General features: G+C 37.8%; 1 protein-coding gene across 28 annotated transcripts in view; it reads right to left on the bottom strand.

Moving 5' to 3' along the window:
• cadpsa (Ca2+-dependent activator protein for secretion a) overlaps positions 1-15,302 on the bottom strand; it is a 192,419-nt gene that overhangs the window by 51,045 nt on the left and 126,072 nt on the right. For all 28 annotated transcript variants that reach the window (XM_037532117.1, XM_017711840.2, XM_017711831.2 and 25 more), the window contains 2 exons: positions 12,598-12,734; positions 11,368-11,555 (listed from right to left, as the gene is read on the bottom strand). In XM_037532117.1, coding sequence (XP_037388014.1) covers positions 11,368-11,555; positions 12,598-12,734 — 325 coding nt within the window. The remainder of the gene's footprint in view (positions 1-11,367; positions 11,556-12,597; positions 12,735-15,302) is intronic.

A 15,302-nucleotide genomic window follows, 5' to 3' on the forward strand; every position in this document is an offset into this window, starting at 1 on the left:
TCCATTGGCTGAGGTCACAAAGGCTCACACAGGGTCACGTATGGGGTGATACGAAGCCCTCAAACACAATTCCATCATTATAAATAGCAGTGGGGGACCCTCAGGGCCTTGTATGCCTTCAGAGAAGGACTAATGATTCCAGTGAAATAAATATATAGGTGTCTGTCATTTTTAGTTTGTTTCTGTTCAATAAAATATTTGTATTTAAACATTCTTATTTAGTTGTTCATTTTTGGTTGAAAATAAAAGGCATGCATTCCTGAAATGCCCAACGAATATTGTCAAATCAGGACTTTTTCCTTTCCATTTTCTTTGGTGTCTTTTGGTATCTAAGTATTTACAGTCAGGCTAGCTCTCCCATTGGTTAGGACGTTAGAAGCCTAACTTAAGGATGTGTCAAATCAACCACTAATGTATTTAGGAAATAATCCAATGGGTGGGATCCATTTTGAAAGAAATAATGTCTGGAAAATTCTGGAAATCCTAGACACATCACTGACTGCAAGAATGAGCAGCAGCCTGACCAATACTACAGAGCAAAATAAATATATTGTATAATATATAGAATCCCATAGGGGCGCTAGCAGACATTAGCATTACCATAGGTCAGTTTTTTCTTGTTTTTTCATCGACTTTTAACATGTATGATCTGAACAGAAGGACTAGCTCTAATAGTCACGTTTCACCACTTATAAATCGCATCCTGTTCAGGGGCGTGCATGTGCAGGGGTGTCATTGTGTGTCTGTAAGGGGAGGGGTTGTGTAGATAGTAATTACACATTTCATTGAGTAACAGACAGATTGTTTTCTGAAAAAAAGTCTGTGAGGGTGGAAATTTTCACCCTCCTCCTCTAACTGAACACTTTTTGTTATGGTTCATTCATACTCCCTTTTCCACTGCCTTCCAGATGGGATCACAGACACACCCTTCTCACCCACAGCAAGGCTGTGTTTACCTGAGGCTAGTGGAGAAGATGCAACAAGAAACCAGAATTGCCATTCTGCTTCCTCTGCACCTTTGCAGCACAGACTCTGGGAAAGTTCATCTGAGACCTTCACTGTACCACCATGCCATTTAGACAAATTAGCTGACAACCAGTTAGAACTCTCTATTAATTCACCAACAGATCAGGTATGATGTACTCTTACCCTATAGCAGTATGTTAGAAAAAATGTTGAACTGTAATGTTTTGCACTTTTTTAATCACAATGAAAAGTGCTATTCACTAAAGATTATTATTATTATTATTATTATTATTATTATACAAGCAGTGGTTTCCAAAATGTATCCTGCAGTATGCCTCCCTACCTATTTTTCCCCTTGATCACACCCCCTTCAATTTAGGAAAAAATTGTTAATTAGCTGATTTATTGGATCAAGTGTGCTTGAGCAGAGTATGCAGGCCAGGAAGGCAGGCTTTCTCTACGACCAGGGTTTAGGAATCACTGTAGTGGCAAATACCAAAAACAGTATCATTTCAAAGCCAAAAAGTGGATATTTCTGATACCTGATATTAACAAGATCTCAATTATTTTTCACATTAACATATAATTAAACATATATTAACATATATAAAATTTGTAAAAATGTTAATTTTATGTGGCAAACTTCCTCTATGTGTAAGGAAACATATGAATATACCTCACACCTTTGTTGCCTCTTATTGTCAATCTGACTAAACAAATCCATAATAAGCCCTTAGCAATTTGAATTCCCTTCAGAGTAGAGGTAGGCAGTATGACAGTATTTATAGTTATCATAAAATTATGTGAAATTGCATCACATTAGGCTTTTCTGAGCATATTGTTGATATTGTCAGTACTTAAAGAACACCACCTGCTTATTTGATTACAAAGAGATAATTATTCCTGGTCATTTGGATTTAGTGCAGTGTAATATGTGAAACATTGAATAAAAATTGTATTTATATTTTTTGTTTTAAATGGAACACTACTGATGCTTTCTTGTCTGTTCCGAATTCAAACTAAATGTAAGAACAGGATGAAGTATCAAGATGGTATATCACCCATATCACCCACCCCTAGTTCAGAAACGATCACAGTGCATCCAACAACAAAGGTAGCATGAAGCTTTTTTATATAATCATAGGAAACACAGAAACACACAGAAAGCTGCCCAACGTGGACATGCATGCACAGTTCTCTAGGGCCAGTTTTTTTAGGGGTCAAAGGGGACAAAGCTAAAGACTTGTATCATCAGTGAGATGATAGGTGAGTTAGGGTTAAGATGCTGTTAGCCTTACAGCAAAGCTGTCACAAAACTGGGTCTATAGAGTGCAGTAATAAACCAAACACTGATCTGTTTTTTCAGCAGTATTTGAATAGCTTTTTATTCCTTAAGCTTCCTCTTCTCAGTATGTATCTGACGCAAATGATCGTTCTGTTCCAGCCTGCCAAGCTGGATTGATATGAGTGGATCCATCAGGGCTGAGACATGTATACCTCTCTCTGTCTCACACATATCACAACTCCCTACCCGTCAGCATCTTCTCTGCTCCATTCAGAAAGGTGTTTTGAAGCTGAGGAGTAACCCTGCCATTCCAGCGCCCCCCCAAAAACACCTCCAGTACACACATACACACACACACACACACACATGCAGTGGTGGACCCCCTGTCTGGTGTGACAGCCATGACCCCTCCACCCCCCACCTCCACACACACACACACCACCCGATCACTGGAAGTGATGAGGAGTGTGTCACGTCTCCTGCTCCTCAGAGCACTGTCACAGCCGCCCGCGCCTGCTCTGTCACACACACTCTGCTCACATCGCCCTGTCGCAAACCATGAAGAGCCAGCCTCTGTCTGTGTGTATGTGTGTCTGTGTGTATATGTATGTTAAAACATGTGGAGGTGACATACAATACTGCACAAAAATCAGTGACAATCCTTTATTTAAATTCGAATTAAAACCGTCTTACAATTTGTTATCTCTCAGGTTCAGGAAAAAACAGAAAAGATACAGTGAGACCACTGGTGAAAATGTTTATATTTTGCATTCCTTTCTAATTTAATAGAAAGATTTTCACTACAAATTCTATTACCAGCATAACAATTTGAATGAAAAGCAGAATCTTTTGAAATTTTATAATGAATTTCAGAGTTTCTTATAGTATTTAATGTGTTTTTCTTATGCTTTAATGACAGTATATACGCAAGCTGGCACAGAGTCCATAAGTTTGTGCAGAAGCTGCTGATGAATAGATGAAATCCACCTGAGAGTCGTCTGAACACAAGGTTCAGTGAAAAAGATAAGACTAAAAAGAAATGACCTTTTTGTACTAAGGCCTCAACATGGTCAGAGTCAAATTTGCTTTAATTTGAATAGTGACCTAGAAATAGAGCAGAATCTTGAATATTTCTTTCATTTAACATCATTTATTTTAACACCATAAATGTTCTTTGTTCAAAAATTTCTAAAATTCTAAACAGCTCTGTTGATTACTTCTAGGTTTAAATGAAATATATATAGGCATTAAAATCCCAGGCTTATTACATACTGTGGCTTATTATTCAGTTACTACAGGGTCTTCAGTGCAAACTGGCTGAGCTGTTCTTAGGTTATAGAAGTGTGTATTAAAACTTTGGGCCTGCCAGGGGGTTCTTGCCCTTTAAGGGGTTAATAGTGGAGGGGTACATACAGGGCATTATAAGGCAAAATAGTACACAAAGAAAACTTAGCTTTTGCAGATTATCAGAAAACTTGGAAAACATGGTTAGTTTCATTGTTTTGAATAGTAAATAAAGTTTGTATTGTGCACATCACAATCCACTATCACTACCACTGTAAAGACTTTCTAAAATGTCTCTACAGTGAGAAATTTCACAGGAAAGGACTCCGAACGACTTTATTTACGTCTTGATGATCAAATTATGCTGAATTTTTGAAAAATCTGTGAAATTGTGCTGTTTATCTGATGGGAACAGTTTGGGTGATCTACCAGGTCTTGCACAGTCCCATTTTCTTGTTTTATATGTTTTAATCATTTTTGAATATTGGACACTATTGTTTTTTCACTCATTGTCATTTAGCCTTGTCATTCCTTGTGAAAATGGACCATCTCGTATCTAATCTCTGCAGAAATATTTCCTGGAAAATCAATAACTTAATAATGGCTATTTCAACTGGAAAGCAAATATATGAAAGTTGGTCTTAGTATTGTACATAACTGTAATTCTTGCAATGAGTGTTAAATTTCTTTGACAATGATTGTTATATGAACTAAAAATTAATTAATAAATTAATTAATATGTCGCCCTAATTAACCTTTTCCCTCTTTCAAACACATTCTGCTTGTGAACAGGCTGCGCTACCATTATCATAACCCTACATGCCATCATGCATATTCATAACAAAATGCAAATGAAACCCCATTTAACACTGGGTGTTATTAAATATGGTAATCTAGATATGGTAATGAGGTGGTAGTATCATATCCTACATCAGAGATCCACGCTATACAGCCATCTGTAGTCACACCAGGACTACAGTGTGTGTGTGTGTGTGTGTGTGTGTGTGTGTGTGTGTTTTAAATGATAGTGCTGGTCTGCCTCAGGCACCGGGGTTAAAGTTCATAGGTAAGACAGACAAGGGGGATCAGACGAACCTGTTGTTTAGGCAGAGGGGTTATTAGGCCTAGAACACTGTTGGGAGTGCAGAAGGAAAGGAGGTGAAGAGGATAGAGGGCGCAGGATGGAGGGTGAGAAAGGGAGGGAGCGAGAGATGGGGAGAGAAAAAAAAACAGAAGGAGGGAGTACAAGATGGGGAGGGGGTAGAGGGAGCACACTAACACCACTGTGCCTCGAGGTCAGGACTGACAGCATGACAGATTGTCAGAGGGGCTCCCTCTCTCTTTCTCTCTCTCACTCTATCTCTCACTCTCTCTCTCTCTGACTTGGAGCTACACGTGTCTTCCTGTCCGAGCTGATCATAACGGGACACAAACAGACAGCCTACTTCAGCTCCATCAGTGTCTATCAAGCACACACATGCTCACAACCCACCTCAACTTCATCATCAGCAAGACTGACAGACATCTAGTCCAAACCTTTCTAGTTTCTACATGTCAACCCACGTACAGCACCACAGACAAACTTGTTTATATAAGACCTGAGAAACATATCCAAAATAAGACACATGCTAACCCTAAAAGATGTGGAGAAATGACCTTTTATACCTATTTCCTACTTACACGTTACTGGCTGGTTGCTCTGCTGTCTCTCTAAAAAAGCTCCAGCTATTTCTGAATTCACCCTTCTATGTGCTTACAAGGAATAGAATTTTTGAAGACATTGCTCTGGTTTTATTCAGTCTTTTTTGACATATCTTACTGATGTGTTGACAAGTAGCCTTTCCAGACCACTTCGCTACACTGAGGTATGCTTCCTAAAATCACTTACAGCTCAGCTGCGTGAGGATAATTTTCTTAGATATACTCACCGAGCACTTTATTAGGAACACTTGTGTGCCTACTCATTCAGGCAGCAGTGCAGTGTATAAAATCATGCAGATCCAGGCCAGCAGCTTCAGATAATGTTCACATCAACCATCAGAATGGAGGAAAAATGTGATCACAGTGATTTTGACACAGGTATGACTTTTGGTGCAAGGCGGACTGGTTTGAGTATTTCTATAATCGCTGATCTCCTGGTATTCTCAAGCATTTTCACATATTGTGCTCATTTAAGCCTTGGTATTATATCTGTCCAGTGATAAATTGTGGTATTTTATCTCTCCAGTGCTTAAATTCTTGTATAAAGCACTTAGAGGTTTTGTAACTAAAAGGAAAAGAATATATAAATTAATATTTGGATTTATATATTATTGAGATATGTCTATAATCTATCTCTATAATATTAATAATATAAAGGAATAGGTATAATATATAGATGTATTACACTGTGTGTCACGCATTGTCCTCATCGATCGGACTCCAACTCCCAGAATGCACTGGGAGATCCTGTGACTCTGGACTCAAGCTTGTGCTCCTATCAGCGCTCACAGTCCCCAGACTTTTAACTGTTTTCACTTGTGTCTCATTATAGCATTATAGAGTACAAAAGCCTGGGCTTTACAAACAGTCAGTGCGAGGTATTGTTTCTCCGGAATCTACTGAGCGTTCTTTTCCTGTTATTATGTGTTTGACCGTGTTTATGACCCTTTTGATTCGTGTTTTGACTACGTCTTTTGCCTTTCCCTCTTTGGTACTTTTGCTGGTTGGTTTGATTTGTGATTAGACATTTGGCCTGAACTTTGACTACTCCTTTGTGTTTTGCCCCTTTTTGGCCTTCGCTGCTAGGTTTACTATTAAACCGTCTAACCTCTCATCTGCTAGCGTCTGGGTTTCTGTCACTTCGCAACACTGAAAATATAGTTCATTCTAATCCTTAATGTATGAAACATTTTTTTCATAATAACAGAATGCATTTGATCTGAATAAAGCAAAACAATTAAAATTTTAGTAACATCAGATCAAACCTAAAAAAACACTTCAAATCAACTTCATTATTATTACTATTATTATTATTATTATTATTATACATTTGTAAGAAAAAAAAACAATTACTGTTTATTTGAAAAAAAAAAAAAAACCCAAAAAAAACAATGTGGCATGTGCAAAAGTTCTGGCACATTTTCTATTTTATCTTTTATTTCTTCCCAACATATTAAACTCAGCAAATAAATTGAAATTGTGCACTAAATTTTGTAGAAAAGAGCCGTATTCAAGTTAACTGAATAACATAAGAATAACATATTCTCAACAACTGTCATTTGGGTTGTTCAAACTTTTGCAAAGTACTGTATTTGTATAAAATCATGGTGGTATGGTGCATCTTCACGTTTCAAATGATTTATAAACTGTAAAAATGTTTAGACGTCTTAAATGAGGGAAGGGGCTGGTTTTGAGAATGTGCATTTAGGTTCTCGTTTGAAAAAACCAACAAGTAACTGAAGCTGGTAAAATGCTGTTTGGGCCACTTTTACATAGATAACTTAGATAACTCCTGGCTGCTCCCAAAATGCTTCAAAAATAAATTATCCTTTAGCGTCCAGTTTACATTGTGTCCATACATGCTGTTCAACACAAGTTCCTACTCACAAAATTCACACAAACACACTGACAGTACGTTCTATGCTCTATACTACAAACACAGGAGGTTTAAGAGTGAGAATTAGCAACAAAATAGTCATACATATTTAATGGGGGTATCTGACTGACTGTGGACCACCAGTCATAGGATTGGGGAAAGGGAGCTCGGTAAGCTACTACATTATAGCTTATATTGGAATCATATTAGACCTCACCTTTTGAGCCCTGCGACCACCTGTGACTTAGAGTCCCTCTTTTTCCTCAACTCCATGATTCGGAGCTCTTTTTTAGAGAGGGCGGGAGAGTCAGAAGGGGATGAGGGGTACAGGGCACTGAGCAGTTCGGACTCAGTCACGGGCCATTTCATCAGCTCACACACTCGCTTACTTTACGCCACACAAACATGGGTGCATGCATTCATGAGGGTTGTAACAGCATGAGGTCAGGTGGGAAATAAAGAGAAAAGATGTGAGACATGCAAAACAAAAGAACACAGTAAAAGAGTAAACAGAGTAAAAACAAATTGTGACCAAACTGAAATAGAAATTAATCTAAGTAGACAAAGAAACAGATATGAACATGGACAGAAGAACAGGCAAGGATGGATAGACAGAAAATAAGCTTTGTGATGATGTTTGGGATGGGTACTATAGATTTAAGTGCGGTTACTGGACAGTCATGTGTAAAGCATTCAGCAGATAAATGTGTTTCCAGAGTGCTTACTGGGTCTAGTGGTGAGATTTGAGCAGTAGCCGTTGTGTACAGGGCAAGAAAAGAACTTCTTTGTTAAGGGTTAGACTCTTTATCTCTTAAATGTCAAACTTTTAACCAGTGACAATAAAAGCATGGTATAGTTCGATATGCTAGAATTACTTTTCACTCTAGAATTATATTGAACGTGTTAAGCTGTCCCGCGACCCTGAGGGAGAAGCGGCTTAGAAAATGTGTGTGTGTGTGTGTGTGTGTGTGTGTGGATTTAAATTTGATGTAAAATGATTTATTGTTGTGTTGTTTTTCCAGAAAGAGAAGCCATAGCTTCACATGTTTGTCATTTCTTGGCATTTAAACAGATAAAAAAAGACAGAAGCACACTCAAATCTGTCAATACAGCATGCAAATCGCATGTAAAGTTAATTCAGTATAGCACTGTGCAAAAGTCAGAGAGCACCCTTTATTTATTTAATAAATAAAATGACTAAATGGCCATCAAGTAAATTATTACATTTTCAGATTTTTTTTTCTTGAGAAAATTAGACACAAGATAATCCACTTGCAAAATAAAGGGGGAAGTCAAAGGAAAATAAGTGAAAAAACAGTTTCCAAAACTAAGGCTGCATTATGGAAACATCCCAACTCTGAATTTTTATCTTGTCTATTTCGTCACCGTGACAACTTCAGTTAGGACTGAATTTAGGACAGAAGCTATTACAGAATAACAGATGCTAACTTCTTAATCTTATTCTAACTCCAGACAAGAAAACAGTATTCAGTATATCTCATGCATCCCCTCTTATTATTATTAGTAGTAGTAGTAGTGGTGGTAGTAGTAATAGTAGTAGTAGTATTCATGAGTTAAAGGGGAATTCCAATGAATTGTCAACATTTCTGCATAATTCAGTGCTTGTGATGTAAACAAAGTAATTCAGAGTAGTTTGATGTAAAATTCTTCATTTGTAAAGAAAGTTACAGAGCCTGATTTCGTTACAGTGGTAGTGTTAAGAACCAGAGGTCAGAAGTCTAGAACATAAATATAGCCATTTTAATTACTATCCCAAACCGCCAGTGAACCTACCTTTGTCCTCTGAGTGTTTATATACGATGCAAATGATGGTAAAGTAGTAAAAACTGTTTCTGAAAAAATCTGAAAAATGTTTTCTTTGGTGTCTGTTTTGCCTTAGAACACTCTTCATGTATCCCTTCAGCATGAAGGCATTAAATAATCTGATTAAAATATGTTTTAGAGCAAAAACTATCATAAACTTTCATAAAACCATGTCTCAGACAACTTTCTGTGAGGGAGCTTTTAGAGGTGTACGTCTGGTTCCTATCACCACCACTGTGAGCAGTTCTCTAGAATGGAGCATTTCACATCAGACCACTCTGAATGAGTTTGTTGACTTGTTAACCTTTTATTTATACAGAGAATTAGAAAAATCGGTGGAGTTCTCCTTTAATGTTGATGAAAACTCATCAGATAAAATAGTACAGTGATGGAGTTGATTAATGAGGAGACAGAGCTTATCATGTGGCTGTACATTTGGAGGAATAACAGTGCAGCCGTCACACCAGCTAAAACTTTAGGAAATGGAATCCAGAGCTGGTTTAAATCCTGTAGATTTAAGTTGATTTCCTAACTACAGATAAGATGCTGTAAGATAAAATACTATTCAGAAATTCTGATTTGCTTCTGTTAAAAGCAGAAAATGCAATCAGCTTTTAAGACTAAACTTTGGAGGTGTGGAAAAACAGCCCTGCATATTTCTTTGAAAAACTGAAAGCAAGTCTCCTGAAAAGAATGGACACATTAATAAAAAAGTGGACACACTAAATACTGAACAAATTTGAAATAACATTTACTTTTTGAAGTTTCTGTGCAATCGTCCATTAAATGTGTTTTCTGCTTGTTTCATGAATTGAAAGAAATGAAGGAAGGATGGTTTCTGACTTTTGCTCAGTACTGTAATTATATCATCAACTATGTATTTACATTATTATTACATTTGAATATTACAGCAAAATGAAGGAAGCTCTGGACTTCTAAGTGTTGAACCCGGGGGAAAGACTACATAGTCGGATCTTATCCAGAGAGGAATATGAGGGGCTGGAGAAAGAAAACGTATGTGTTATTGTGCTGATATTTCACTCTACCTCTTTGTCTCTCCATGAGTGGAGAGTGGATGGATAGCAAGATAGAGAGGAAGGAGAGGGAAGATTTTAGGAAAGGGGAAATAATAGTGTCTTGGAAAGCAAGAAAGACAGACACAAAGAGAGAGAGAGAGAGAGAGAGAGAGAGAGAGAGAGAGAGAGAGAGAGAGAGGTGAAAGAAAATGAATGAATGTAGCAGCAGGTGAGAAATGGATTACATGAGAAATCAGAGAGAAATTAAAGTAAAATGGAGGAAAAGAATGAGGTGTTTGTGATGAATTAAAAAATGCTACAGTATAAAACATATTTTGTCATTCAGCCTATGAGGCTGAAAGCAGTTAATCTGGTTTTATTGAAGTAAAAAATTCACATGTTACTGCTTTAAATTCTAAAGGCCCACACTTTAATTATTCACTCTCATAAATGTATAACTTATCTATTAGGTTCATAGTAGATACTAAGTAATTCACAGTAGTTACTAAATAAGGGTCCATATTATGGAAAACCATATTTCCCTCACATTTTTGAAATAAGGAGTTTGAAGTAATATGTAAACATTGTCAAGTTTCAAACCATACTGTTCAAACTCCAACCCATACAGTGCATGTGTGGAAACTAAGCTGTTTTGAATTCATTAGTTCTCTGATGTCACAAGAACTCATTTACAGCAGTTTAGCTGTACATAAAACCACACCAATGTTACAAGTGGACCTCAAGGAAAATAATTACAAGAAAAATTTAAGACATAGGCCCTTCGAGATTAATAATAACTAAATAATAATAAGCCTTGGGATCAAGGCATTAACTAAAAGGGTCCATATCCTACATTCTTCTTATAGCTCCATATAATGTTTGTGTGGTTTTATGTACCAAAAGCAGTCATTTACATTTACATTTTGCAACCTCTCACAGGTTTTGTGTGCCTGTGCTTTTCAGATTGACCTATAAAAACAAGCTCTGTTCTGGCTGGTGGTATTTATGTACTTCGTCTCATTCAAAAAGCAGTCCTGGCTGAAACACTCCTTCTGACTTCAGCATGAATGAGCAGGGCTAAACGGCTGTATGCTGAATAAATTGATATATGTAAATGAGTCAGTGTTGGTGGCATCACAACAACAGCACATTTAAAATGAGCTGTTTTTGCGACGTAATCCCAGTATAAGGATTATATGGGCAAACATATTTGCTTATAAAAAATTCTAGGAAAATTCAGTCTTTCATGAAATGGGCCCTTCAAATGTCCACATACTAAGGCTTATTATTCAGTGTTACAAAGTATCTGCATTATTATGTGTGTCTCAATTTTGAATTGTTTAAATGTAGCAAAACTCAAACACTACACATTAACACATTAACACTCTGCCTTGTTCCATGTTGTTACACTGTACCTGTTGCCGTGCACATGTGAAGCGCAGAAGGCGAAGCTGTAGTGGAGCAGCGTGGGGTCAATCATGGCTCCATTCTCAGCCCTCTCTAGAAGATCACTCAGGTAGCACAGGTGTCTGTGGCACCCCCGCACACCATTTCTGGCACAATACTCGTCCAGTACGAACACCTGGCCTGGACTAAACCAGCCCTGGAGGGAAATACAGAAAAGAAAAGGGGGAGGGGGAGATCAGACAGATTAGGCATGAAAAAAACAAACAAGTGTGATGAATTCACACTTTTCATAGAATGAAACAGGAAACACAAAAGTGAGCTGTTAATCTTCCTAGGTCTCCCATTGCGCGTATGCCTTGAAATGCCTCAATTTAAGCTTCATTTAATTTTTTCTCACTTGTAGCTCACTGAAACAAGCAGAAAAGCTGTTGAAGTTGCAGATTATAAACTGTCAATCAGCACCATGTTTATGAAAATGTGTGCAATTTGAACTGAACTGATGGAAATGATCATTGCGGGTACAGTCTTATTTTACTGGACAGAAATAATTCTTTACATTTTTTCCTGTTCCTTGACTCTGACCTAAAAAGAAAATTATTGGAATTAAACAGAATGTAGGTCATTAATATAATTATATATTTTGCAAATCTTTTCATATATTTAATTTCCAGTCATGTGTAAGTTATTCATTTTTAAGAAGTATTTCTGATGAAATTAGATAAGACAATCCATGTGCATAAGGAAGAAGGAAGTCTGGAGTTATAGATAATACAGAGAAAATGGGACCCCAAACAACTATGTAAGACTTTATAGACCCCCAACCTTCCACCATGACAAACAGCACTTAAAGCTTTCAGGTTTAAGACAGAGGAGAACGTCTAGCTCCACTCTTGCTTCAAATCTGAGAAAATCCACAGGTGTTTCTGCCCTTCCTTCCACTGTGAGAAGACATGTCAACACTATGAGTTTGAAAGGATGTGTAGCTGCCAAATTAATGAGAAATGTAAATACACAAACAAGAAAAAACTAAGCAAATAAACAAAGAAACTGTTTATATTCTCAGGACAATGGACTGACCACACCAGAGTCAGCAGGAGGGATAAAAATATAAACAACACGCAACAAAATAATTGATCTTAACTGCACTAAAACAAGGACAGTGATCTAACTGAACGGAACTGAATCAGCAGAATTGAGCTATACAGTGTGTCTGGATGTGAAATAGAGTGGTTGAGTACCAGACAGGAGTAGGAGTCATTCAGTCTGTGGTCCAGTGTGAGCCGCTGTAAAATCTCGAAGAGCGAGGCATGGTCGAAGTTGCAGGGGTTTGCTGAGATGAACTCATCCATTCCATGTTTCTGCGCACGGTCTGCATCTGTTTTTGTATATGGGTGTGTTTGTGGAGAGAGAAACAAGCTTTAGAGAATACAGTCACATGTCAGAGAGGCCTTTACCTGAAGGTCTGCCATACAGGTGTGTTAGTTAAGACAAGTGAGCCATTGTCAACTTGCATTTCAGACCAAATGGACAGAAGAGTAAATGTTCCCTTTTATGTTGTAACCTCACCATTGGCTCATGAACAGTTTGTTAGTCATCCTGTAGCCTCAGTTTCTGACAACAGAGCCATACTTGGTTGGATATTTTTGGGTCTTGGACCACTCTCATCCCATCATGTCACTCCCTCTAGCATGTCAGTGTAACAGCTGTACTGAGGATGGTCTAGCACCTAAATAATATCTGGTCAACAGCAGGTCTGTGGTCAGAAACTGACCAATAATGGATGAGATAGGCAGGGGCTGATATATGTCTTTAATAGTGCATGTATTTAGTGATCCTGTAGAGTAAGTGTTTCTGTTAGAGTATACAGTGGATGGTGAGTACATGCGTTAAAACTCAAATTATTCAAAACATTGTTTAGTAAGCTTTTGAGAGACTGATTTATCTAATTTATTAGTTATGCTGTTACGTTATTGTCACCAATACGTGAATAGATTGCTTTAGTTATTTTTTTGTTATCCAGCATACTTAATTACCACCAAACTTAAATTACATAAAAATGTGGTCTCTGATTCTGTTAGTCTTTAACTTGCATTAATCCTTTCACATATATGTAAAAACTTTCTTATTTAGATATTCTGAGGGCTTAAAGCTACACTATTTAAGATTTGGGAATTTGGAGACCTCTCTGGTGGAAATATGTAATTGCATGCAACATGATAGATAGATAGATAGATAGATAGATAGATAGATAGATAGATAGATAGATAGATAGATAGATAGATAGATAGACAGACAGACAGACAGACAGACAGACAGACAGACAGACTTTATTGATCCCGAAGGAAATTTAGCAGACACTTTATTGATGATTGTGAGCACACTGAAAGCACTTTCAATGCAGTCAAAACTTGGTGAAGGATATGTGTTCCAAGGATCTAAGTGAATTGTCTACAATTGTCATATCTTTGCTGGCCTAATGTTGATTTGACTCAGACCTATCAGCATGTGCATGTGATGTCAGTATGTAAAGACATATGATACAGTCCGAAAAACTCACAAAATCTGTCCAAATTTTAAGTGATTATAAAGGACTTCAGGTTTTACAGCAGTGCACGCATAATGTTTTTTTGTGTTTTTTCTCTTGATTAAGTAACGCTACTTCTTTCAATCAAGAAATCTTTAATGACAGTTTTAATGACAATATATACTATCCTACATCTATAAATGTTAATCCCACATGTCTTTAAACTGCAATGTTTTCAAACTGATGCATATTTCCTGACTGATCCTGTGTCTATTCTTGGCCTGTAGTCCTGCTTGGTGCTATAGACTTCTCGCTAGCAAACTGATGTCCCAATCTGGCCATTCCAAATAAACCCTCTTCCATTCAGCAGGCTGCCCGCAGGCCCTGGACCCCCCCCCCCCAACCCACCCAGGGTCAACCTAATTAAAGCAACCCCGTGCCACTAACCCACGGATGGGAGAGGGCTGGACCAGGGCCCCCCTACCCATGCCGCCATTGTCCATTAAGGGGGATAAATAAATCCAACAACACATTTTCACTTTCCTCCTTGGTTAGTGGGCTTAGGTATTACATCAGTGCCTGGGCAAATAAGCAGGCCTGTAGCTTAATCCAGCCACTGCTCAGGGGGCTATTCTCATTATAATGCAGCGTTTCAGACAAGGCTTAAGGCCTATACTGCAGGCTGGGCCTATTCAGGGCCAGCGGCCTACCGAGTGTCCGCAGTTTGCATCTGAATGCAAGAACAAGGCTTAACCCTCACCTGTGCTTAAGGACTACATGCTGAAAACGTACCATTTATTTCTTTTTCAGTGCACAATATCATGGAGAGCAAATGTTGCAAACTTAATGGACTCCATCGTATCCAAGACAGAATTTTTCTAGAAAGTTAGTCATTCCAGATTTGAATCTAATACATGCAGTACAAAGTCTTTAAAGATGTTAGGGGAGGAAAAGGAATAAAAGTGAATGCAAGTGCTATTCTCACAACCTTTATTTTTGGACTAAACCTTTATTTTTGGAGGACATAACGGCTTGCAACAACAGCACACAGTGACTAAAATAACAGTTCCAGTTTATTAGGTGTCTCAAAAGGATGGTTTGACAAATTATCTACACCGTTATCCATTTACTTCAGAGGTAGCTGATTAGCCAAGACATGTTTGGCATTCACATGTTGCTTCCTTTGTGTCGTTCTAGGAGCTAGGAGGGTAACATCGCTAACAAACACTAGAAATTAATAGTCACCCAAACCTTTTCTGTAAATACATCCCCAATATCATATCCAAGTCTTGAATAAGGTAGCGCAGACAAGTCAATGTGGGCACTGTTTGACTTACTGTGAACTATTTACATTAACCAAATTTCATAGTGTAGCTATACGCAGTGGGCAACCATTTCAGACAACAGGTGGTGTACTGA

Source organism: Pygocentrus nattereri, chromosome 21 (genome assembly GCF_015220715.1).
Source record: "Pygocentrus nattereri isolate fPygNat1 chromosome 21, fPygNat1.pri, whole genome shotgun sequence".
NCBI classification, from domain to species: domain Eukaryota; kingdom Metazoa; phylum Chordata; class Actinopteri; order Characiformes; family Serrasalmidae; genus Pygocentrus; species Pygocentrus nattereri.